The following is a 14,213-nucleotide window of genomic DNA, read 5'->3' as shown; positions in this document are numbered from 1 at the left end:
GGGTTTTGCAAACGCAGAAGATCTTTGCGTTAGTTAAGTTACGCTGATGCAGGAGTATCATGCATGCCTCTAATTCAGACAAGGGGAAGCTGTGTCTGCCTCACCCACAGATGCAAGGAGAGCAACCCTTTAGATACGATCATCAGGTTTCCACTAGAGGCTGCACTGGTCTGAGCACATTTCCCAGTACAGGCACGCTCAGCACCTCCTCACCTGGAGCCATGCATGCAGGAGGAATTTGCTACAAGAGCAAGAACTTGAGTCTAATATAGCAGCCTCCCTAGGATATTAGCAGTAACGCCTAACACGTTAGTGTAATAAAAGCACCGTGTCAACTAGGCTGGCAAAATTTTGCCGGTAGAAACCCCATTAGCGTTTTTCGGTGTAGCAGCTTTGCTAACGATGGCTGCAGCCGTGCCCAGTGAAGGGCTGCTGCCCCAGGTGCAGATCCTCAGCCCCAGGTGAGGAGCAGTGCCAGGTAGTGCTCGTGCACTTCCTTCGGTTCCTCTTCAGTCTGGGGGCTGCAGGAGCAGGGGTGGGTGACTGCTCTCAAATACCAGCTCCTGAGTCCTTCAAAACTCAGTAAAAAGAGCTGCAGGAAGGAAACACCTGGAGTTCATAGTTCTCTACAAACAGCAACGTGTTTCTTCATAGCGATAAAAAAATGACTTTTGGAGTGAAAAGGTAAAAGCTTTAGGTTGAAGAGTGTACAAACGGTAAGTGTACCGCGGAAGCCTATTTACTTGTTACCTTGGGTCACTTATTTGTAGGATGTGCTCTCAGCTTTTATCCTTTTGGCTTTTTTGTTTTGGTTCTATGGATGTTCACATAAGGGGGTAGCTCTGATATGTCTGTAGTTCAACACGTGCTTCATGTGTGGGGCAAATCAGGTCTCTGTCTTTTGTAGACTTTTGGGGTTTTATGCCTTGCAAAACACTGCAGGACCTGACCCAGCAGGGCCCTTCCTTCGTTGCTGCCTTGGTTGAAGACTTGCGAGCAGATATGTTGAGTTTAGCCCTTTACCTTTGCAGGTAAAGGGGTATCAGGCTTAACATCAGGATGCTAAGCATTTTGCCAGTTGGAGCAGCAAGGAGCCAGCTGTGCTTCATTTCATGCCTGGAACTCACTTACCGGAGTGGGAGAGCAACTGGCCACCATGCCTGTTGTTTGGTATATCCAGTTTGTTTAAAAACTGAGTATGGATGTGCTTGGCAGGAGGGGAGAGCTCAGAGAAACAAGAGGAATGAGGTGCCTGGTTTTGCTGTGTGCTATTATATGAGGGCATTAGGGACACAGCTGGCAAACAGCCCCAGCTGTGGGAGCTCCTGTCTGACTCCCTGTTATAAATATCTCTTCACTGAATCCCCATCCTCCTTCTTAACCAAACTGGTAGACCTTGCCAGTTGCTTTCTTGGCCATCTCTTTGCAAGGGCCCCTGGAACAGATGGGTCTCTTTGCTTTCAGCTGTCCCCCCCCCATCGCTGTGGGGCTGCCAGAGTCGGAGAGAGTGACCCTTTCAGGTGAAGGGGATGGGTACAAGCAGCCGGGCTGGGGAGGAGCAGGCCGAGCTCCCCCTCCGCAGGCCAGCCGGGCTGCGGGGCAGAGCAGCGCGGCCCCTCCCCGGAGGGCTCGCCAAGAGAGGGGTTAATTGCAATTACTGCTGGGGATCGACTGCAGTCCCGCTGCAGCCCTCGGGGGCTCTAGCCTACTTTCGGGGTTCCCCGAACGGTCGCGGGGCTGCAGCCGGCCGGGGCGGCGCCGCCCGCCCGCCCGCGCTCCCCGGCGGCCCCGGGGGAGGGCCGGGGGGGTCCCGCCTCGCCGCCCGGCCCCTTTGCATTGCGCATGGGCCCTCCCCGCCGGGTGGCCATGTTGCAGTCCTAGCAGCCAGCGCAGAGGCGGCGGCGGGCCGGGGAGCGCAGCGCACTGCACCGCGATGGCCGTGGCCGTGGGGAGACCGGCGGTGGGTGCGGCGGCGGCGGCGGGGAGCGATGCCGGGGACTGCAGTGCTGGAGGACGGAGGGGTGCAGTGCAATGCCAGGGGCGCGGTGCTGGGGGTGAATTGCCCGAGTACGGCGGCGTGCAGTGCCGGGGCTTGTAGGAGTGCGTTGCCGGGGATGCCATGCCGGGGATTGTCGGGGTGCAGTGCCCGGGGTCTAAGGCGGAGCGTGGCGGGGGTGCGATGGCCGGAGGGCACGGCGGGCTCGCCGGTGCGGCGTGCCGGGGTGCCGCCGCCTGTGCCCGTCCCCGGGGCCGGGGGGGGCCGCGCAAAACTTTTTCGCTCCGGTTTGGGGCTGCGGCTCTTTGTTGCAGCGGGGCCGGGCTCGGCGGCGGGCAGCTCCTCCCGGAGCCCTTCGCTTTGAGCCGCACGGGGTAGCGGGGAGACACCGGGGGTGGTCCGCGGGCTGCTCCCGCCAGGGCTGGGGCCGCATTTGGTGGCTTGCCGCGGGTGTTTCTGTCCCGCCGATTCCAATGGATGGGAAAACTTGGGAGTGGGGAGGGCTGTGCATCGTACGGGGTGGGCAGCCGGGCGGGCGGGGAAGTGCCCGCAGCCCCTGGGGACAGGCTTTGGGTGCTCGGCTGCGGCGGGCAACAGTCATCGAAATCCCGGCGTCAGAGTCTTCTGAGGGGCACGCGTGTTTTGCATCTTCCAGCGTGACCGTTTTTCTGGGGATGTGGTGGCCGGGAGTTTTTTTAGATCCATGTTGAGAAAGACAAAAGATTTCCCCTTTACAGAGAGAAAGGGACCAAAAAAACCCACAAGCCCAGCCTGCCCAAACCCACAAAAACTTACAGATGCTGTTCCCGGGGAGGGGGGGGAAGTCTCTCTTGCATCCAGCTTGCAGAAACGTGAATGAAACTCCACCATGACCAGACTGAATGCACTTTTGTGCATCGTCGGCCGGGGGAGGGAGAGAGACTTGACCGACTTCCCGGTAACTTTTTCAGTGCTTGCGAGTAAAACAGATGTTGCCCATGAGCGGAGGACTTGAATGTGGCTCCTTCTCATAATAAGAAAATGGTGTGTGTGTGGGTGTGTGTGTGTGTTCAAGATGTGACCAGGATGAGACAGTTTCTTTTAGCATTTATTATGCGCTTATGGATCTGTGGGGCTATATGGTTCCTCTGATGTGGCAAAGCAAATGTATGAAGATGGGGTTAATGGTGTTACTGGAGGTGGGGAAGTTATGCTACTAAGCAAAATAAGAGCTGATGTTTGTTAACAGAATACCTATAAATTATACCAGCTGTTTGTATAAAGCTTCTTCTGAAATGGTTCCTTGATCTTAAGGTCTAAAGCATGCTTGGAAATTGAAGTTTGTCTTTCAGTGTAAGCAGATGCATTGAAATCAGTCCTTCAGCTGGGTTTTAGGGCAGGCTGAAGGGTATTGCCAAACAGAGCCGTTTTGCTTTGTGTAGAGTAGCAACCTCGTAACATGAATAGGCTCAGGAAGGCGGCTTATTGCAAGACGTGGTTGCCGTTTGTTCTTGTATACGTGTTTTGCTTTATTTTTCTGTCACTATACTAAACTGATGCCACTACTCAGCCTCTCACATTTTTGGCTAATTGAAGTCCATGAGCAATCCCAAAACAGCATCCACAGAGGGTTTTGCACCAGTTAAACTAAATTCATATCTGTATGCCTCTGAGTCCAGTCCAGTGGGACTGCCTGCAGAATAAAGCATCCTTCAGTGCGAGAAGCATGTGCATGTGGGAGAGGGAAGGATGAGGGCATTCAGCTTCCTCGTAAGCAGCTGGTGGGCAGACCGTTCACCCTTCAGAATCGGTGCTTTTTGGAGACGAGAGTTTTATCTTGGAGTGATAAGAGAAGAAAGGACGGTGGGCTGGTATTCAGTAGATGTTGGGGGCGTTTCGTCTCGTATACCTTCTTATCTAATCCTCTCTGCTACCGCTTTGCATGCTGCCGTTGCGTTGCTGGGGGGGCGGTAGGGAGTTTGAAGAAATAGTTAATTAGACGGTAGAGCAAGGCAAGGCTGATGAATGTTTGCCTATCAAGCTTTCAACATAATCATATTTTATAAGGGCCCTGAGTGGTATGCGTCTTGTTGGAGGGATCATGGGGGTGGAATTAAAGGGAGGGGGAAAGAAAAGAAAAGGAATGAAACGAAAAGCGAATCAGTTTGACTTAAAACTATGATAACATTCCTGAGTCACAACCTTTTACGTCCTGGCAGGATATGACATTATGTTAATTGTAAAAGCATGCATAAAAAATAACTTCAGCGAACTGCTCTGAAGTGTCTGTGTTTAATTGTAGCTGAGCAGGGCGTGTTTTGGTAGGATGGGCGGCTTTCATTTTAAGGCCCTGATCCCACAGATGTGAAGGCACATGTGTAATGCACTGCCTGTAATTTCATTTGACTTAATAGACACTGATCTTGGTATGTAAATGTAAAGGCATGCATAAGCAAAGTTTTGGCAGGATTGGTGCTGGGAGCTGCCACGGGACCTCTCAGCTGATGAAAGCCATGCATATGCTTAAACATACATCAGGGTGGAAGGATGCATACGGTCATCTGGGCTCAGTGTGAGATAAGCCACTTGCAGTCTGGAAACTTGAGATGTGCTAGATAGGGGACCCCCTGCCTCCTCCTGGGTTAATTCCCAGCATCTGGACCAGTGCTGGATGGTTTCTCAGTAGTTCAGAGCATGGAAGAGGGCTCTGGCCTCTTTACCTTTCTCTTTATTTGTTTATCCTAAATGTTTACAGAACCATAGCTTGGTCTAGTTAAAGGAGTAAAACTAACGTTTACTCGTATGTGTACACTAATGTATACTCCTCTCCAAGTCAAACAAAAATTGATGGAAAATGAAGCTGGAATACAAATTTTACATGGGAACCATGGAAAACGTTATCTGAGAGATTAAAACAGCACACTGTATTCTTCCATCTGTTTTAAAAATACTTGATAATGAGAGACTGCCAGTTTCCATGGAGGGGAGGGAAAGAAAGAGAGAGACAAGAAGGCAGAGCGGGGCTAATGGAGCTGAAGACTCCACGTGCTTTGTCCTTCTCTGAGCAGCAGATCTACCGACACCCACTGGGATCAGCAAGAGCTGTGGGGCAGCGCCTGTGGAAAGCAACATCCATCCGTGTTGGTGGGTGGAGCAGCGCCACCGTGATCAGTGATTTTAGACAATGAGATGAGCACTAAGAAAGGGGATACACCCTTGTTTCTGTGAGCGTTTCTGTGCTCTCGCTAGCTGAGCGTCTGGTCGTCTTCCTGATGAAGGTGGGAGAAGAGCTATTGCAGGTGGAGAGCTGAGACTGAGAGAGGTTGGGGCATGAGGTGGGTCAGGGATGGACCCTAGGGCAGGGAGTGGACTGTCATGCTCCGGGCACGGGTCAGCAGTGCCCTGGCTACTTTGCAGCTTGTCGCTTTCCAAGTTAACTGCAAGGCTGGGCTGTCCCTGCTGTCGGGTATCCTCCAGGGAGCATCGCGGGGCTGCGGACTCTCCTCCCAGTGAACGTGGTGAAGTTGTGGGCTTGGGGGGCACTGCTGGGGCTGCTGAGATGGCCAGGGGCATGGGTTTTGCTTCCTTGCCTGCTTTCAGCTGTGAAGTGTGGCTTTTTGGGCCTGGCCTGGCTCAGCTGCTTGTGCCAGGGAAGCAGACCTGGGCGGTGCACACAGGACTGTATTTTAGTTTGTGAACTCTTCATTTCCTTTATTCACCTCGGTGCCTTGTTTGCGGTAGGAAATTCTTTCAGACAATTCTTGCTGCTCCCGTTGATGTTAACAATGGTGGGAACCTGCCTCCTCCTTGCCTTGTTTTCAGCACAGCCTCAGTGGTGGGGCAGGTTATGTGTCCAGCACACCACGTGCTCAGGGCCTCTAGCTTTTCCAGCATGAAGTGAGCTGACCTGGAGTCGGGATCTGATGGAGGTACTTGGGAAATCCTTATTTTGTGTAGATGAGATCATGGGGAATCAATTTTAGTGTCTGAGTGGGGCCTCTGAAGTAATGATGGGGATTGATTAAGTAAGCAGCATGAATCTGAGAAGTAAAATATTTACTCAGAGCTGAGGCATGTTTTATATATCCCCTTCCCACCCCTGCAGCCCCTGAGAGAGATGGCTTTACTGGCTGGCTGCCCGCTCTGGAGCGATTTGAGGGTTGTTGCTTCTTTTGTGCCTTTGGTATGCCTCTTCCTCTCGAGGTGATGCCGAGAGCATGGGCACGAGGCTGCTCAGTAGCTTGTGGCTTGCTTTGCAGCAGAAATGCCGAGGGGACAGGGTCTTCTGTTGGCTTGGCAAATGGTTCTGCCTTGTCCAGCCTCTTTGTTGGCTTGGTTTGGCTCTAGGCTTCAGTCCTATAAGCGGCAGTGGCTCTTGCAGGAAAAGATACTGAAGCAGTTTCAGCTTAGAACAGTTGGGTGCAACCAGGTGATTTAAAAAGAAACAAAAAAAGCCCCACAATAGCACTTCAGGCTTTTTTTAGGTACGCTATCTAGCTGCCTTTGCTTCCAGCTCTGTGAACAGCTCTCCAGCCTACTGTAATAAGTGATGTGTAATAATGGTTCAGACAAACACCATGGTGCTGTTAGCATTCAGCATTAATACTGGTGGAGAATGCTCCAGATGAGAGACAGAAAACCAAGTTCAGGGTCTTGCTGTCTTAGCTAAGAGCAGCGGTAACAAATATTTACCCCAAATGTTGTTCTTCCTCCTGTAAGTGCTGGTTTGCATGCTGATATGTGATGCATTCAGTGAGATGGGAATAAGAGATGGTCTTTCTTGGCTGCTTCATTACATCTGGATGTCTTTCGCCCTCCTCTGCACCACGGTGCCTGGTTTAGACGTATGTGGGCCAGGACTTGAGGAGTTGCCAGAGCTATTTTCATCCACGGCTCGGGCAGGTGTGATTAATGCGGGTGTAGGCAAGGCCCACTCGGCCTTGCATGAGGTGGTGGAGGAAGAGCCGTGAGAAGGAGGACAAGCTCCCTGTGGTTTTCCGTTAGCAATAGCCAGCCCTTGTGCAAGCTTTCTCCCCGTGCCTGCGCTCTCTGCTCGTCCAACAGAAGTGATACCCGCGTTGGCATGAAATGTAGTCCAAGGCTATTATTGCCATTTCACTAGCAGTACAATTATGTTGCTGAGCTCTGCAATTTATAAGTCTTGAGCTATCTTTGGGACTCCTTATTTAAAAATACAGACTGTGCCTGTGTTTAGAAAAGTGGCTAAGTAGCCTTAGGGTCTCAATTTGCAATTAGAGCTTTTGAAGTTGCTGAAAATATGGAGGAGCTGAATCTTTTTCTTGCAGGCTTAGGCTTTTTGTTTTCTTTAGTAGCATCCCACATAAGGTGATGGCAAAGAGCAGACTACTACTGGGTTTTGGGAGGGGGGGAGTTTGTTTGTTTTTTTCCATCTCAGCTTATAGCTTCTTTAGATCTTTCTGTTATCTAATTGGATTTTCTGTTACCGTTTCTGCATCCCAGATTTATTTTCAGATGGGATCTAGCTGCTGGAAATATGTTATTGAAGTACTGTAATTGCGGGTTATTTCTTTACCAGATCTGGTCATGAATACTTGGCACAAGCTAATAGAAAAAGACTTGTTTTAGAAACATTTTGGTTTTGCCACAGATGTTGCCTGCTTTGCCAGCAGCTCCTGAGAACTGATTCCTGTGCACAGCAGTAGTTCTAATAGGAATTGTTTCTGGAAAACTGCATGCATCTCATTCAGAAATTATATTAACCTCTCTCACATGATGGGAGTGGAAGGGGACAAATAGTGTGTTGAATCCTGAGAAGGACCTTTGTAAATGATTTGCAGGACTGTTTGGGGCTGTCTGTGGATCTGAAGGTGTTCTGCAAAGTCTGAGTGTTTCACCGGGGAGTTAACTGGGTGCAAAGTCAAGTACGATGTCCTGTGTAAGCAAGGGACTCAACAGAATCTATTTGCCAGACATGTGTTGAATGCACCAAGTGTGTGAAATGCTTTGCTTAAGCACATTAACATGGCTTGAATTAAGTTTCTGACAGTCTGGTGGTGGCAGCCTCTGTTTTTCTTCTGTAAAGAAAACGAAGGTGGGAGAGGAGCGAGTTTGGTAGATGGCTTGCTTGGCTTGCTCGATGGCAGCGGGAGCTTGTATTTCCCTCTTCCGCAGGGCGGCACGGTGACTGATTCGCGGTGAAGTACAAGAGCACAAACTGCAGCAGAGGTCGAATTGCAAGTCGGCTTTTATTCTTTCAGATAGAGGTTCCCACTTGTAGCCACAGCCAGATCTTTGTATTTCGAAGCACACAAATCATCTCCTTTCAGCCCCTGTGAAAACCCATCTCCTCCAATCTGAGTCAGCCTAGGAGCTGTTGGCAGCTTTCAGATGAATGAAGAATAGCAGGGTGACGGTCCTGGCTTTATTTTTCCAGGACAAAATTTGGCAGGCAACAGCCTAGCTTGGAAATAAGAAATTTCCAACCTGGAAAGGTGAAGATATCTGATGATCATTGACACTCGTTCTTGGCATCTCTCTGAAATAACGTGGATTACCCCACATCCTCCAGATGTGTGTAGGAAATGTACAGGGTTGCCAATAAAGAGGTTGTGCATAGATGTAGTTGGATTTTCCTTTTCATGCTTTCTCATACGATTAAAGATTTTCTTTTCTCTGTTGTCTCCTTTTGTTTTAATTGGTAGAATTAAATTTCTTGGATATCTGCAGAATGAACTTGGGAACAGCACGGCTAATGATATTTCAATAGTCTTTTGTTCCTAGCTTAAGATGTCAAGAGTGATATTTTCAGAAATTGCTGAATTAAATAACTGGAAACAGTTCTCATTTATTCTCAGCTTTTATGGCTAAAAGATTAGGTCGTCATAGTGTGAGCAGGTATATTGCTAGCTGTAAATGCTAGCGGTGATTATAAGGCTTAACGCAGCCATCTGGGACTGAACATATGCGCAGTCCTCAAATCTTCATGTCAAGACCCCAAGAGGAGCGAGGATTTTGCTAGATCGTCTGGTGACTCGCTCTAGTGGTAAATCACACCACTTCACCGCCATAGCCGTTGGCTGCTGCTTTTGCTTCCCCCAAATCTGTTTCACGTCCAGGTTGAGCTGTGGCAGGTCTCGTTGTGCCTTTTCTTTCTTGGTCAGTCACAGAGTTCTGCGCTCTGAAATTTTTTGCCTGTGCGTAAGCACAAAGGTGTAGGCACTGAGGGGGGGGGGGGGAAAGGTCTTTTTTCAAATCCTGTGTCGGCAATTTTATCTGTAAAGCTTTCCCTAGTTGTGGCCAGGTAACTCAACTTGCCGCTGTTGTTTTTAACAGAAGAAACAATGGATCAATGATTATGCCTTTGTTAGCTTATAGAATCAGAAGATTAAGATTTTTAATTACATTTGTAAATGGTTTTGTTCGTTTCTTGTATATTGTATGTGATTTCCAAGCCAAGAAAAATCCTTAATGCCTTTAAATGAGTGCTTTTCTGCCACAAAGTATCTTTTATCACAGAAAATGCCAACCTAGTCTCATTCTGATGTTTCATCTCTCTCATTAATATTGAATACATGGCACTTCAATATGGCAGCTGAAGCAAAGCAGAGAATTTCAGCTAATATCTGACAACGGCAAGCTGAGATTAAATGACATCCGAGTGCAATCTGCTATATATAAAGTAATTGGCATTTTCCAGGAGCATTTGACCTAATTTATGGGGTTTTTTTCTCCCCCTGCCCACTCAAATCTGTCTTCAGAGGTTGGTTAGTCATCAGGATTTCTGAGCCTTCAGCCTGCTTTTGAGAAGGTGCTTGGTGCCAGTCAGTCCTCTGAGCACCTGAGGGCGTGAGAGGTGCTCAGCATCTTTGGGGAGCAGGTTGTCAGGGGCCGGAGGGTGCTCCCCTGGTCGGTGTCAAGGCTGACGTGTGAGGGGTCCCCATAGGGACCGCCACGAGAAGGGTCAGAGGATGCTGCCCCTGCACCTGGAAGATGTGTTTCCACTGTGCCGGGCCCATTTCGGAAGTCATAAAACGAGTCCCTGGCTAGAGTCCGGAGGCAGCCCTCCTTCCCGGCTTTGAGTGAGCTCTTGCGGAGCGCTCCTATCTTTCTCGTAGGCCTGGCTCAGTCTTGCGGGGAAGGGGAGGGTTTGGTGATTGCAGCACAAGTCCCTGGTGTCCAGTGGAGGTGGAAAGTGGTGCCAGATGTGGGAGCTGCTTCACACTGGGGAGAACCTGCAGGTAAGTCTCTGCTTTGGCCCTGGGGCAGCTCTTCAGCGAGGCAGTGGTAAACCCTTCCTGATGCTCTGAATTACAAAGAAGCTGGGCTGAAAGCTGAAAATAACTTTTCGAAGAAGTGGCTTACCTTCTGGGATGCACAGTTGATGGTCACTGAACAATTAGCATGATTTTAGTTTGGTTTCTGATATATAATTGCCAAAAAGTAGTAGTGTCAGGGGACCTTGGGTTTTGTGTTTCCAGGTAGCTGAATATTCATCCTGCTGGAAATCACTTTTGCTATTGAGCATTTGGAGTTAGGCAATTGTTCATTATTAGATCATTAATTACAAGAGCCGCTTGGGATTAGGGCTTGTGTGGCTGGCATGCTGCAAGTGTTTCAGCTCCTGATTTGCTGGGTGGTCTTGAGCAAATAGCTTCTTTTTGGTATGCCTTTGTTTTCTCCATGTGTAAAGCAGACACTCATTCCCTTCCTTGTTTTGTAAGGTGCAAAGCTGTGATCAGTGAATTAATAGCACGGCCATAGTCCCGTTTACAAACCATTGCAACTATTGCACCAAGTCTAGTGAGATCTTGTGGCACAGAAGCATTACCAGACTAATGCTTTTAATGAAGAACACTTTCAAGAAAATAACTATTCAAATAGGGTAATATGCAAGTTATGTTTTCAAGGAGATTTAACAAGTAATTTCAATAGGGAAAAAGGGTTTAAAAGTGAGCAGCGTGGATAACTCCGCTGACCTTGTTTCTCTGGGTTTATGTAAATGCAATTGAGGGCAATTTTCAGGTACAGCATTCCTAAGACATGGTGAGTTTCCCTGTTGTAGGCCAGAACCACTTAAACATCAAAGCCAGAGGTGTTTTGGTTTTGTTGTTTAAACAAAAATATTATTTGAAATTGTAGTCTGATGTGTGACTACTGTCTGTTACTGAACACAGCTACATTTCCCCTGGGTTTGGCCTTGCCAGGGATGGAGCTCAGAAAAGCATTTTTTCCATGGGATGTGCGTTACTTGGTTTTGATATAACGTAAGGAAAGCAGTATTTTTTTATAGCCTAACCAAGCAACCTGATGATTTCTTCCAGTGGGATGAGCCAGAAAGCTACAAGTATAAATCCAGGCAGGCTAGCTGTGATACAGCTTACAGGCAATGAAGGGAAGTATAAAGTTCACACAGGCTAAAAAACGGTCGATGTTTCTTGCACGAAATAGGTGGTTGGTCCCTATGTAAAATACACAGTAAGGAGTCCAAGGGAAGAGCGTGCAGATGCTGTCCCCATCCACGCGAACTGTGGTAAATGGGTCTTTTTCTGGACTGTGTGTGCTGAAATATTTGGCAATTGGAAGCTGTTCAGGGCAGGGGACCTGGTATTTCTGGTTTGATGCGGTGCCTTGCAGAGGAGGGTCATGGCCCAGCATCTCGGGTTCAGTGGCGCTGAGTGGTAGGAAGGAGGATGGAGATGGCTAGATGGGTGCTGTCTCTTCTATACAAGTAGGAAGACTGTGCAAGTCTGCTCTTGAGGTTTATGCTCCAGTTTGCACTCCTAGGGGCTACTGAGTGGCCCAAGGAGATGTGAGTAAAAACATCATGCAGCGAGGAAGGGCTGCTCTCTGCCTGCGCTGGCTCTCCTGGGGTCAACATGCGCTGGCCTGCCGCAGGACCAGGCTCTTGCGCTGTGTTGGTACTGTGGCGTGCAGAGTAGGAGCCTTAATGCTGCGTGTATAAACCCAGCTCTTTCTCCTGGACAGTTGTGAGAGGAAGGGAGGAAGAGCTGGGCATTAGCCTTCCTCTTTGAAGGCTTACCAAGTTCCCAGAGCAGCTGTTTACCTGTCAGACCCCAGCTGCTCTGGGGTATAAGCAACCCATGCAGTGCTGCTTGTGGCTTCGTGCATTTCCTACTGCTTTGAGCAATGCGGAGGTGGAGACTGCTGCATCTCCAGCCTTTGCAGTGTTAATAAGGAATATGCAGCAGCAGATCACTTGCTTTGGTATCTCTCATTAAATAACTCGAGCCAAGGGCAAAAACGTGCACCGCACATGGGAATTGTGCCCCAGTTTTTGGATAGGCAGGTCTGCAGCACTTGGAATTGTAGAGCATGTCAGAGCAGGGAGCTCCTTCATGTGAACTGATCTTGCCTAGTCCTCTGCAGGAAACGTTTGCTTGGAGCCGGCTGAATTTGCCTTTGGGTATGTTTGTCTTCCCGAATCCTTAGGTTTGGCTCCATAAAGTTGTGACAGGATTTACCTGCCCTGTCAGGTCTTTAAAGCCTTGCTGCTGCAGAGAGATGAAGCATTGTGCAGTGGAGCCTGCTTACTCGGCAGCACCCCTGCTCAACTGTCACAGTCGTTCTTGCTCTGCGTCGACTCGTGCTCAGCTGTTACATGGTATGTGCTGGCATAGCTAGTTGGCCAAGCTAAACACTTCAGTGCTTTGCCTACAGAGGGATACGTGATGTGCCGTGCTGCCTATCCTGGTGCTTCCAGGAAAAAAAAAGGAATTGAGATCGAGCCTAGAAAATGGGACCTAGTATGGGCAGCCTGTGACCTGCACGGGACCCTAGCTAACAGAGCCGTGCACTGGCCCGGTGCTCTGCCTTTGCAAATGTCTCCTGCCAAGGCAGTGGGATGAGGCACTGGGCACTAGATCACGCTTCTTTGGAGTGACACCTCTTAGGGGAAAAAGAGGATGAGAAATCTGAGTAATGTGAGCATACAAAGCTACAGCATAAAGTAATTGCAGGAGATGCAAGCTAATGGCAAATCCTCTTGCTTATTGTTGTTATTCAGAGAAACAGCCTTACAGAAAGTTCCGTTCTTCCCTTCCAAAAGTTGTCCTTGAGCTATGTATTTCAATAAAGTGGAGTGCAATGTGAATTGTCCGTACTCATAAGGTTGCAAGACTGAATTCTACCAGGTATGTGTTTAGCTTGCCTGTCTGGGAGAGGTCTGAGCAGCTGGACTGTTCAGATGCGTAGTACGCTAGAGAATTTGTTCTGTTCACTTTTGGGGCGTATCAAGGAATAACAATGGAAGTGTGGGTTTAATTTAACACTAGTCTGTTACAAGCAGTGATGTGGATTGCTACAGCACAAGTCTTGACAGGAGGGACGAAATTAAAAGTAAGTCTGGATCCGACTGCTTTTGCTTTCGTTTAAAGCACAAGCATGACTGGGGTGGACAGTCAAAGCAGAATGTGATGGCCAACATTAGTTCATCTGTGGGGGTGAATACTGACTCCAGTTTAACCTTTTAGCAGGGCTTCATCGACAGGTAATGGATGTTGCAGCAGCCTGTGTATGGAATAATTTATGATTTGGAAGAACACGATTCCAGCAAGCATGTGGGTGAATGTCAGTGCTTTGCAAATCTCTGCCAATGGTCTTGTGAGCAGCGACCTGCTGCAGGAAAAATAACATTGGGTTAGCTCAGGGTCATGTTTGGAAGCGTCACGCTTAGTTCCTAAAGAGTGGCCCTTCTGCAGGGCAGCACGGGGCTCTAGGCAGCATATTCTGAAGTAAGCAGAAATGTATTAGATATGAGTATTCTTCCTGCATCAAACAAGAAGTGGGAAGCAACACAGGGAGACATTTTTAGCTACCGGCTTTTCCCAAGCAGCTTTTGCAATATCTCTGTCATTTGGGAAGACAATTCACTTGTTTCAAGTACTTGGACTGTCTGGACAAATGCCAGGTTGCTTGATCTTGCAGCTCCGAGGCAGTTTGGTACCATTACAGACCTGTTATCTGGCTGGGGAGCTTGGTGTTGGCTGCCTTTGCTGCAGCTGAAGAAATGGAAGCCTTGCCTCAGCACCAAACTTGAGAGCCAGATGTGAACCCAGCAGCACTCCCCTGCCAGTTTCCAGCTTTTCAGCCTCCTGCTTTTAATTAAACTGTTGCGACACTGCAGGCGGAGCAGGACCAAGACACCAGAAGCCAAAGGTCCAGCTCACAAAGGTATTTGGGAGCCTTGATATGCAGATGGGAAGCCTTTGACAGCAGGTAGGGCAGGGTCAGTGCCTGC

The 14,213-nt window shown here is 48.9% G+C and overlaps 1 protein-coding gene across 1 annotated transcript in view; it reads left to right on the top strand.

The window, feature by feature from the left end:
* Positions 1–1,911: 1,911 nt before the first annotated feature.
* Positions 1,912–14,213, top strand: part of SEPTIN11 (septin 11) — a 54,441-nt gene continuing 42,139 nt past the window's right edge. The window contains exon 1 of the mRNA XM_050896368.1: positions 1,912–1,960. Coding sequence (XP_050752325.1) covers positions 1,934–1,960 — 27 coding nt within the window. The 5' untranslated portion in view covers positions 1,912–1,933. The remainder of the gene's footprint in view (positions 1,961–14,213) is intronic.

The sequence above is a fragment of the Gymnogyps californianus genome, chromosome 4 (assembly GCF_018139145.2).
Source record: "Gymnogyps californianus isolate 813 chromosome 4, ASM1813914v2, whole genome shotgun sequence".
Taxonomy (NCBI): domain Eukaryota; kingdom Metazoa; phylum Chordata; class Aves; order Accipitriformes; family Cathartidae; genus Gymnogyps; species Gymnogyps californianus.
Note: the sequence above shows the minus strand (reverse complement) of the source record. Positions and strands in the feature narration are given on the sequence as shown.